General features: G+C 39.6%; 2 protein-coding genes across 4 annotated transcripts; one reads left to right on the top strand and one right to left on the bottom strand.

The window, feature by feature from the left end:
- Nucleotides 1-382: 382 nt before the first annotated feature.
- On the bottom strand, nucleotides 383-7,739 carry LOC146645694 (PHD and RING finger domain-containing protein 1-like). Of its 3 annotated transcripts, XM_085394600.1 has the most exons (7): nucleotides 7,214-7,739; nucleotides 6,683-6,766; nucleotides 6,474-6,607; nucleotides 6,255-6,346; nucleotides 4,710-4,909; nucleotides 1,416-1,506; nucleotides 383-1,307 (listed from the first exon to the last, which is right to left on the bottom strand). In XM_085394600.1, the coding sequence occupies exons 1-7, from the start codon at nucleotides 7,379-7,381 to the stop codon at nucleotides 1,264-1,266; spliced, it is 813 nt and encodes a 270-aa protein (XP_085250726.1). In that variant the 5' UTR covers nucleotides 7,382-7,739; the 3' UTR covers nucleotides 383-1,263. The 3 variants fall into 3 exon arrangements, with proteins under 3 accessions (XP_085250726.1, XP_085250728.1, XP_085250729.1); XM_085394602.1 differs by lacking the exons at nucleotides 383-1,307; nucleotides 1,416-1,506 and adding an exon at nucleotides 1,530-1,921; XM_085394603.1 differs by lacking the exons at nucleotides 383-1,307; nucleotides 1,416-1,506 and adding an exon at nucleotides 1,928-4,585.
- A 2,980-nt stretch (nucleotides 7,740-10,719) lies between these two features.
- LOC146645693 (lysophosphatidic acid receptor 6) lies at nucleotides 10,720-11,688 on the top strand. Its single transcript, XM_085392741.1, has one exon. The coding sequence runs from the start codon at nucleotides 10,720-10,722 to the stop codon at nucleotides 11,686-11,688; it is 969 nt and encodes a 322-aa protein (XP_085248867.1).
- The last annotated feature ends 106 nt before the right edge of the window (nucleotides 11,689-11,794 follow it).

Genomic DNA, 11,794 nt, shown 5'->3' with positions numbered 1-11,794 from the left:
CATCTGGACGTAGCGTTTTGTGGGAGAAACGTTTCGTCACTCATCCAAGTGACTTCTTCAGTCTCAGCTGACTGCAGGTTTCGCCAAATCTTATAACCAGTGAGAATTTGCATAATTAAGATTAAGGAACTGACCCCCCAGCCCATTGCTCCTTCAGTGGGCTGGTTTCAGTCATTATGCAAATGTACTGTTTATAAGATTGGGGAAACCTGCAGTCAGCTGAGACTGAAGAAGTCACTTGGATGAGTGACGAAACGTTTCTCCCACAAAACGCGACGTCCAGATGAACAGAATCAACTTTTTGGAGATTTGGTAAATTTCCAAATGGAAAAATACGTTTTCAATAATGTTGAAAAACAAAACCAAAAAACAACAGATAATGAAAAACATTTATTGAAAGTTTGGTGGTTTTAAAAAACTGTATAGAAAACAGCTTCCCTGAAAGTTGAACCGCCTGGGCTGTACCAAAACTGTAGCCTCTTGCGCTTGAACTGTATCTCAGCAAATACAATGCTGCCACCTTGTGGTCACTTGTAGCATCTGGGTCTTTAATGGCGATATCCACACTCTGGATCCAGACTCTTCTAGATTTTGAGAAACGTCTTCAGGACCTAAAGCTGTCTGATCGATGTAATGTTACGACTGAGGCTCTTTCTTCATTTCACAGCGTTAAGCTGCATTTGTGGTAACCCATGACTGAAGAAGATAATAGCTTCAAACAGGATTCTAGTGCTTGTTTTTGTTTCTTCACATGTGAGGTATCAATTCATTTCTTCAAGGGGGCACAATTAGGACCTAACTGTAACATCTACTCTTTACTTGTAGCAGTTTATAAAAAGATGAAATTAATATTGAGCAGAATTGATTTCAGCTCATTGGTGCAACCCTCCACAAAAATCCGAGTTTTCTACGTGGCAATTTGGGAAAATGAATTGCCCACCCCTGCTCTAGATCATAGACTGGTGCAGTTTTGCTATTTAAACTATGACATATCCCATGATCCAGCTACTCAGAGTTTGTCGTAGAGCTAGAGATAAATTATACAGATTTGAACATTAAATTGTGACACTTAGAGAGGGTATAAAGCGGATATGGTCTTGAAGCATTCATGTGGTTATTTCTTGTACTTGGAAAATTACGAGGGGTCACAAATACAGTATTCATAGTATGAATTTTACACGACCTCATTACTGTACTAAAAGCTGATTCTGATCAGGTGAGACGGAGCGACTTTTCTTCTTTCACTTGTCAGCAATGCAGAGTTTAGGCTGCACGTTTCCTCCTCCCCTTCTTTCTTCTCTTTATCTCTGAAACATACATTCACATGCGTTATACAAGCAAATGTGAAAATGTGAGTCTTCGCATCTCAGCATCTCAGCATCACAGCACCACAGCACTGACAGTTGTTTACTTACTGACTGAAGTATGGCTGCTTTCACTCTGATTATGAGCTTTATCAGTTGGGACTGGAGGCTTTGATGCCCTCAGCAGATATTTTGGTACATGCTGAAAAATAAGAAACATTTACAGAGTTCAAGAACAGCTTCATGGGAAGATTAATTTATGATGTGGCAACTTATAATTACATGAATGCATTTTTTTTTTTTTTTGCCAAATCCATCTTTGAAAAAAACAGCACAGTCTGACATCCTCCTCTCTGATGCATGAATGTTTAAAACAATGTCTTAATTGAAGTCATGCACCATGAAATGTTTTATAGCACATTAATTCTTTTTAATATTTTATTTTTATTTTTGCATATGAAAATGTGCAAAAGAGGGATAGTGGATATACTGGACAAAGGATGTTGACTATGGAGCAGCCAGGAAAGAGATGAAGGGGAAGATCACGAAGAAGCTTCATGGATGTAGTGACAGCAGACATGCAGATGATCTGCTGTGAAGATGCCAAAGCGGCGCAGCTGAGAAGAAGAGACAAAATAAAAATGGAGAGAAAAAATGGAGGCAATCCCACGCAGTAAACAGTCAGGCCAGCTGGGAGTCGAATCGTGGACTCGCTGCCGAGGGCGATCGAGTTACCCAAGCAGAATAATCTTTGGTATTTTGTATTGTTTTCAGTTTGTTTTATGGTTTTAAGATATGTGACAAAAAAGATATGGAAACATTTAAGCTCAATTTCAGCTCCACATGTTTTTCCTCTACTTGAGTTCAAGGATCACAGTGCACAAACTTATTTATGATGTCCTGAGCTTCAGTTCATCCTTTGTCTAAAAAAGCGGTTTCAGCTCCTCCCCCTTTAAGGCCAACCTCTCTTTAAGCCAGATTTCTTGTGATTGGCTGTCAACAGAAGGTTTTGACAGCAGGGTGACAGGGGCTTTTTCAGAACATGTAGAGCAGCCTGAAGCCAGAGCTTCTGGGGCTCAGCTGACTTAACTAGCTTGACTTGGGGAACCTACTTACTAGTTACTTTTGGGAAAACCCACAAATAGTGTCACGCAAAAGTTAGTGAGAGGAGGAAAAGTGCACCCGATAGCTGACATATTTACTCTCCTCTAAGCCCATTCAAAGTTGAATCATAGTCCTCAGCCTGCCCACAGACGACGACAATGAGCTTGTTCTCCATGTCTGATTGCTGGAATCCTGTTTTCAGCCTTTATTTGTTGAATTCATACTGAATTATGTCGCTGCAATGACTACATCTACTTTTTTCTTGGTTTTTTTATATTACTTTTTGCTTGTTGATATTGCAGAGACTAAATCCTACACCAATACCAGGTCTCAGTTTTTCTAAAACTGAGTAAGTGCATCAGCAATAAAAATTAATTGGCAGTATTTAGAAGTACTGTAGCATATAACATGAGGCTGGGAATTACCAAGGAGGGCAGCAAGAACATCAGCAGGTGCATGGGAGGATGTGATCAAAGGTTTCCAGTCAGAGGGTAAGGCAAGCAGGACTTTTATAGATACGTGCAAATTTGTGATTATTTCTATAAAAAGGTTCAAGGCCTCAGCCCAAAAGAGTTGCAATTCATCACACAGATATCCACTGATGCATATACTTCTGGGTCTACTAAACCTACAAGGAAACTGTACCATAGCATCACATCACTGAACAACTACACTGCAAACTGTGAAACAATGATGTGAGAAAGACGTAAATGGTAAATGGCTTATACAGCGCCTTTCTACTCTAAGCTGGCAGCAAGCAAAAACAAAGGAAAACATTAAACTGCACGTACAGTTGTGAACTGCACTGCTAAACTGTGCCTTACAGTACTCTTGCACATTTTTTTATTTTCTTTTGCAAGTCAGGGGCTGCCAAAGTAATTTCGTTTTGTTTTTTCAAAACAAATTGTCAGTACAAATTCTGAATCTGCATCTCCATACCCTGAAACAGTTAACATATTCTATACATCTCCACAAAAGCACATCTTTCCATTTAAATATGCAGAAGTTTTCCCCCTTCTCCTTTTAGAATGCATAATCTTGCATTGACTCGTGCTTCAAATGACGACCTGTTGTTCGGTTTCTTAATTTGTTTTGGTTTTTTGGTTTTTTTGCATTGCAGAAAAAGCAATTTGCAGGACTCTGAAGCTTGAACTTTTGGGATATAAGGCATATTCGTACATACTATTGTAAATGAGTATCCAGTATTCCAACAATATCTATATTTAAAAATGTTTTTTAAAGGAACAAAATAAGGAAAAGAATGACAGTTTCTTACTCTAAACTTTTTTTTTTGTTTAGATAGGACCAGCAGCAGCTGCCCTGTTCTTCACCAACAGGCCTACTATAGACGTGTGTGCAGATGCTTGACAGGTGGAAACATCTTCATGCACCAACATTAGTGGCATATCTTCAGGAAAAAAAACAGTGAGCAGAGTAGAAAGTGTGGTTAAACACCGCTGCGCTGCTCATACAGTAACAAGTATGCACTGCACGATTGTTAACATCAGAGAAACCACGATCGAGGTCTTCTCTTCCTGAGTGTCTAACACCTGGTAACTTAAGTTAAGTAAGTGTCCTTTGCTCTTACTTTTATTTTGGAGTCCTTCAACTTTACAACAAACCATCCACAAACACACAAAGAAAAACTAAAACATCACATTAAACAGGGTCTAGGTGCTAGATTTGTGTGCATCAGTACATCCTGTTTTAAGGGTCACATGCTTCAGATATGTCCTTATTTAAAGTGCACTGTTATTAAATAATTGTGATGAACTGTTTGTGAGACAATAGTCCTAATGAAGACTTCAATTATCTGAATCTTTTCCTCAGTGTTTATAGGATGAATGTCGTTCTCTTCACTGTAATAGTGACAGAAAATGTGCTTCCTTTGTGCTGGAAGCCAAACTCTAGTGGACAATGGAAACGAAATATATTCAGCTCACTTTAAAAGATGCCTATGTCTTTACTTTTTTAGAAAAAGGATTCTTATCTTTGCAATACACGATATTTACAATTTAGCTTGTAATTTGCATTAAGCCTCAATCACACAGGTCTAGGAACCAGTTGGTGACCCTTGGCAACCGGTTCCTCCTGTTGCCAGGGAAAATATGCATTCCCTGATTAGCTGGTGAATGGTTGCTGGAGGTTGCTGGGTAAAACTGGCTGCAAAGAGAGTGCTGCAGCAAAAAATGAAAAATTGTGAGAAACGTTTGACCTCAAAGAAAAATTGTGTTTTTCCCAATTCATCAATAACAACAACAGTTCTTTGAATAGAAGCAGTCTGTGTAATACTGAACCCACCCAGGAGGTTTGTGGTCCATAGCTTGGCCTGCTGCCGCCTCTGTTCTGGATTCTTGCGCTGCGTCGCCGTTCGGTGGAGCTGCTGGGCCGATTTGTGGAGGAGGGCCGAAGACGACTGCTGGTAGAGGGAATTTCTTCCACTTCAGCCAGGAGATCTGTAAGTTCTCCATCACTGATCTCCTCCTCTGTCAGGGAGCTTTCTGTACAGCAACAAGTTCACAGAAATAAATGTGCTTTTAAAAAAAAGGAAACACTGAACGCTGAAACACTTTAACTTTGTTAAGAAAAGTGTTATATAAATAAAGTATTTATATACTTTATTTATACTTAAATAAAGTAAGTACACCCATGTGATAATGCCATCATGTGATAATGCCTGAGTTTTTGGTGCTTTACATTGTACTTACAACAGGTGTCTTACCTGCTGTTTCTGTGTATGACTGGTCGCTGTTTTTTTTGGCAGGAATGATACATCGTTTAGCCACAGTTCAGTTGTGTGTATGCAATCTGCTAATGGCCAAAGCAATTGCAAGGGGTTTTTGGTGCAGCACCGTATACATTTTTGGGATTAATTTCACTTATCAACAGCTTAAACCTCCAGCAACAAGCAAGCTGGGTAATTTTCTCCTGGTGACTGGTGCTTCCTGAGAGTACCGGTCCAGATCTGATTTCAAACTGACAGCTATTGATATTAACAGGATCATAAACATAATGTACTGATGTACATTTTTGCCCTCTTGAGAGGAAAAACTAACATTTCTTATTACTGACACTGACCTTTGCTGCTCTTCTCTTCTGTTGCTGATTTTGTTTGCTATTGATAGGGCTGTGCGACATGACCAATGCACAAAACCATATTTTTATGGCCCTAGCAGGGTCTCCAACAGAGATTGCCCTTGTGTGGGTGTGTCCCGCCATCTCTCCTGCCTCAGGTGCCACTTTTTTTGTACAGCTGACTCCCATCAGCAATTAGAAGTACTTAAAGCCAGAGAAAGGTGAGCTCTAGTGTCAGAAACCCATGTTGGGTTGCAGCTAGTGAGCTGTGCGTGTTTGGTGACTAATCCTTTTTTACTTACTTTTCAGTTTACTGACCAACACCTGAGTTTTGGTTTGTTTCTTTAAATGGTGATAGCAGCTTGACCATCTCTTTTAATTCAGTTATTAATAGAAGCATTAAAAAACCTCTTTAATTTAACCATTCTGCCTCTCTCCTTCATCCCCTGGACCTTTTTAGGGGAACGCAACACATACATTTATAAATATATGTTGTAATGGCCGCTATCTCGTTATCTTCTTGAGTCTTTATTAAATGGCGTGCCGCTGGGAAAAGCCTGCTCTGACATTTGAGTTTTATTTTGAGCACAAAATAAACGACAGAGTGAAAAGATAAGTGTTTTAATATTGTTAGTCGATATATTTCATCACATCGCACAGGCCTAGTTATTGGTTTAAACTTAGTAAAATGTCATGTAAGTGCATATAAGGAACATAACATTTTTAATGGCTCATTATTCTAGCCGTGAACCTTTAACTACACACTTTTACCTGTAACATGAGCAGTCACTGCACACTCGGGACAAACCCAGTCACCTTCAGGTCTCGTGTTTAACGTTGGTCTCAAGCAGTGCATATGATAACTGGAAAGAAAAAAATGTAGTTCTGTACATATGAGCACCAGCTGGGACACATGCAAAACATGAGTGGCGCTATTCAAAAAGCATCACAGGGTGGAATCACGACAAATCAAAACATGTGAAATCATACCCTGAATCACAGAGTATGCACACCAGAAGCCGGTGCCTCCGGTCTCCACGACCACATTCCTCACAGATAACCGCAGCACTGCTCCCCTCCTCTTCATCACCACCATCTTCATTTTTTCGTACGCTCACTTTGATCTGGGGAAGCACAAATACCTCAGCCCACTGTTCACATATATAATGCTGGATTTCCATATGCCACCTCCATCAAACCTTTTTTTGAACGTCGTCTCCAGGGCTCCGTCTCTGGTAGATTAAGGTAAAACTGATGCGATCCACTGGGCAAGTGTTAGCTGTCTGAAAATCAATAGAAAGAAAAGAAATCTGTGAACACAGCAGTGTCTTAAAATTTCATTCACATATGTTTGTAACTACTCACTATCACTTTGGAAAAAGTGAAAACAGTGGAAAAAACACAATTCTCAACACATTACATTACTTATATTTGGCCAACAGCATAGAACTTCATTTACAACAATTTGCAAAAATTATTTTATCAATAAAAAAAATAAATCAAATCTAAAATTCTCACCTTTAAATTGTTAAAATGATTAACCGCATTAACATTATGTTCAGTCTGTGTCAGAAGAAGCCTTTTTGTTTATATTGTTTTTATGCTGTGCATGCACCCTTTTACCCAAGCGAAATTTCCTATTTTCCATCAAATGAGCTGGTATGGCTCTTAAAGAATGTTAAACAACATTTACGACTTTAAAGTATCTGTGAAAGGTGAGGGGAGTTTACCTGGGACCACTGGAGAATACATTCAAGGCAAAAGACGTGCTGGCAGTTCTCCAGAGAGCCCACAGTCTGCTTCTCAAAGGGATTCAGGCAAATGTAGCATTTCACTGAATCACACATCAAATCTTCGCTTTCTGCACCAGCTGTATTCAACACAGGGGATCTATCCATCTGTTTGTATCAGTTGAAACCTTTACTATCAATATGACTGATGTCCGCAATACCTTACTGCTTACACACCGTTAAAACGGAACAGTTATAACCAAACTCCATTTCAGTGGTTTCTTACAAAGAGTCACTGATCGACCACAACAGCAGGTCAGCTAGCATTAGCCGCTACTATCATTTCCTGCTGCCGCGTTAATATAAATATATATCAAAATATGTGTAGCCTCATTATTAAGTGATTCGTTCTTTACTTAACTTGTGTGACAGGACATCAATTATATTTAGCCCGTAAAATTAAATCTGTAGCTTCTTTACTACTGAACTATTTTCATGTTCCCCGCTACCCGTGAAAACATCCGGTCCTTTTCTTTCAGAATAAGAGCGGTTAATCGCGCTTGGTCTCTTTCACTTCCTGTAGTAAAGAGATAGTTATCTTAGAAACCAACTTTTACAAAATAAAAAAAATAGTAATTGAAAAAACCGGAATGATCAGTGAATGCCCCTCTGAAGTTTGAAACATTAGTAGAAAATATTGTGTTATATTCTGAATCCCTACTGATTCAGCTGACCCTGCAGAAACATACAGCATGCTCAATCCCGCCTATAAGAGTAATAATAATAATAATGATAATAATAAAACAACAACAACAACAACAACAACAACAACAACAATAATAATAATAATAATAATAATAATAATACACTTTATTCGAAAGTGCTTTTCAGAACACTCAAGGACAATGTACACAGCAGAATAATAAAAGCAACATAAAAACAAGCAGTTTACACAATCATAAAAGCATAAGACATAAAACAAATTTAAAATAGCAGTGTGGGGAGGATATGTGGGATAAGCTATTTTGAACAAGTGAGTTTTGAGTCTGGACTTAAGGAGAGAGAAGGAAGTAATATTTCTTAAATCAGGAGGTAGGGAATTCCAGAGTCAAGGAGCAGAGCAGCTGAAGGCCCTGCTCCCCATGGTGGCAAGACGGGCAAGACGGGGAGAGGGGACAGATAGAGAAAGAGAAGAAGAAGATCTGAGACACCGAGATGGGATGGTGATCTGAACCAGATCAGAGTTATGGAGGGGAGAGATGATGAATAGTACCATCTACATTAGTCAAAGAGGTCTGCAGTATGCATCAGTGGGCAAGATACTGAACCCTGAGTTGCCTCTGATACATCTGCCAATGTTTTAAACTGACAGAAAAATAAAACTGTATTTTGGAAGTCATTATTTTTCAAGACAGAAACGTGGGACTACCTTGCACTCTCTTTACTGTGTTTTGACAACTGACTCAAATCAGTCATTGGGCTATGAGTCCTTAAGGTCATGGAAAGGAGAGCTTTTGCTTTACAGTGTGTTGGCTTTGTGTTTGTGTCTGTTCATGCCTACTCAGTGAAGAGGAGCTTTGGGCCATTTCACCTTCTGACTAGCTTTCATTTTGTGACTAACTTCTAGGGTTTTCATCTGTGCTCTTTGGTGGGTATAGTGGCTTGGCTGTCTCTTTCAGTTTAATAATAACAAAAAGAAACTATATTTCAGTCTGAATTTTTCCTAATTATAGTCTGCAGTATGTATCAGTGGGCAAGATTATGAACCTCAAGTTGCCCCCGATACATTTGTGTGACTGAGGGTATCAGAATGTTGGAAAATTAGCTTAGGCATAAAACTGGGTTCTCAATTAGAGTACAAAAGTACTATATAATTATCCAGTAATGGGTAAAGCTGGATCCCTGAAGTGTGTGAACAGTTAGTTTTTAATATTTCACCCACTTATGGTGACTGCAGACAAAAATGTGTGCTTCACACAAAGAGATGATATGAATAGCAGCACTTATACCATATATTCACTTCCTTAAAAAAACCCAAAACAACAGGCTCTATCACTTTTTGCACCCTGTTGTGATACAGACAGTCTGCAATCATCTGAAATGAAAAACAAGATAAACTTGCAACATAAAGATGCAAAGATGTCATTCTTACTACAGGGCACACTGCAGATTACTCAAACCTTGTTAATGAGAGCTTTCAGTTTACAGTTTGCAAGAATGATTTAAATCACGTTTTCCTTTACCATCATGAGTCACTGGGTGTATAATGATGCAGTTTCATTTAGTCAGTTTCACCTATTTAACACTGAAACTACTACACAGGCTAGAATGGATGTGTGTAGAATGGTTTGATTTGTCAGAAACGTCCATTCCAAAGGTTGTACAAATAAGTAAAATTTAAAAAACATTTTTATCTGCATGGCAAGCCTTCAGGTACAATATGAGAGAAAGTGAAAGATGTTTGTGTGTTTTGCAATATTAAAAGAAAAACCACAACACCAATATGGCAACTCTCAAAGAATGTAAAAACTCCATCCAGCCTGATGGAAATGTTGTCAAATTGTGGGGGAAGACTGAACAGCAAATTTCCATTCACTGCAACACTTTGTATATTTTTATAGTATGTAAATGATGCTTTTGGACTGACGCGAAAATGTTCTGCTTGTTTTACACATGCAGTACTAAGCTAACACATTAAAAATACAATCAAAAATAACCACAAGCTGTTAAGCTGTATACATTTACACTGACGAGGGTGGGTGATAAAAGTACACTGTAGACCGTCATGCTTTGGTTTCCTGTGCCTGTCTCTTTGAAACAGGAAACTACACTGTCTGAGCAAAAACCAGCATGTTACATACCCTCTGTAGTCAGAGAGAAGCAGCACAAACAGGAGGTTTCATCGCGTTTTTGGTCTGCATTTTCTGCATGTGGATATCAAACGGAGTCCATAAACGACTTGGTGAGCAATTTTATATATTAATGATAATATTCCACATATATACATAATTTTAGTAATTTATCTATCAAAAAAAGACTTTAGAAAATGTTTCACAAAACCTGCCGAGATTGTAAAAAAAATCTCTGTTCTCTTAAACTTTACAGCAGAAAAGTAAAAATTATTAAACATCTAAGAACACTTTGTCATTGTTTATTATTGAAGATGATTTACTTTATTGGTTTAATTTGTGGACGGTGACTTTCTGCCTTGTTATGCTTCACTTTTGTTAATTTCTTGAATAAGTTAAGTATAAAATCCTAAATTACTCTTTGTTTTAATAAACCAGATGAAAGCGTTTTCTGGAGCAACAACAACGTGTTAAAAGCAGAATCTACTTTAAATGTTTCTGATCAGCTTGTGTTTGCTGTTGTGTGGAACTGAAAGTGGAAAAACTCTGAATGGAAATGTGTGTGTGTTTGTGTTGCAGGAGACAAACTGTGATGCTTCATTTTTGAGAACCATCCTACGCTTCTTTTGATATGACCAAGAAAAATACCAACCTGCCATGATGAATGTGACAAACGATGACTGCAACATCCAAACGCAAGAGTACGAGTATCATCTATTCCCGGCCGTCTACATCCTCGCCTTGCTTGTGGGTTTGCCGGGTAACCTGGCAGCCCTTTTCGTCTTCACCTTTAAGATCACTCACCGCACGGCCTTCAGTATCTACATCAGCAACCTGGCGGTGGCGGACATCATCATCCTTTGCGTTCTTCCCTTTCGGATCCACTACCACATAAACAGGAACAACTGGCAGTTCGGGGACTTCACCTGCCGCCTCACAGGGACTCTCTACTACGCCAACATTTACATGAGTATCTGCTTCATGACATGTATCTGCGTGGACCGCTATATGGCCACGGTGCACCCGCACAATTACCTGAGGATGCGGAGCCCCTGGTGCGCTCTGATTGCGAGCGTGGTGCTCTGGTGCGCTGTCGGAGTGGCCATCCTGGTCTTCATACTCATGGGGCCTCTGAAAACCAACTCAGACAATTCTCAAAACCTCAGTTGTTTTGAAAATTTCGCCAAGATAGAATGGGACACTCGTCTGGGGCCATACAGCATACTGGGCCTCGTCTTTGGCTCCTTGGTGCCCACCATAATCATCCTAGTGTGTTACCCGCTGGCCGTGAGGCGCATTTCCCTGATCCGAACTAGAACAGCCCAAAAAGCTGTGAGGGTCATCTACACCATTCTAGTTATCATGCTGCTCTGCTTCCTGCCTAACCACATTGTGTACTTGCTGCACCTCCTTTACCGCTGGGAGATGATCCAAAACTGCTCCTTTGGCAGAGCCATCTACAACGCCCGGCGGATCACCATGGCGCTCATCACCCTCAACACATGTCTTGACCCTGTGCTCTACTATGTCACCACCAGCCACTGCCACTGGGAGCGATTAAAGATGACATGGCTGTGGGGAGCGGTGAGCCGGAGGAGGGGGGTTTATACCATCGCAGTGAACTGAGGACGGGGGCAACAACACACTTACTGTAAATACAGCTGTAAATAAATAAGACTCTATATAAGTGTCATTATCACTGGACATGTAACTGGAGGACTGCAAAGACTTT

The sequence above is a fragment of the Rhamphochromis longiceps genome, linkage group LG20 (genome assembly GCF_057381845.1).
Source record: "Rhamphochromis longiceps isolate RC_006_pf linkage group LG20, R_longiceps_female_GT1.1, whole genome shotgun sequence".
NCBI classification, from domain to species: domain Eukaryota; kingdom Metazoa; phylum Chordata; class Actinopteri; order Cichliformes; family Cichlidae; genus Rhamphochromis; species Rhamphochromis longiceps.
The sequence above is the reverse complement of the archived record's forward strand: the minus strand, read 5'-3'. Positions and strand labels throughout refer to the sequence as shown.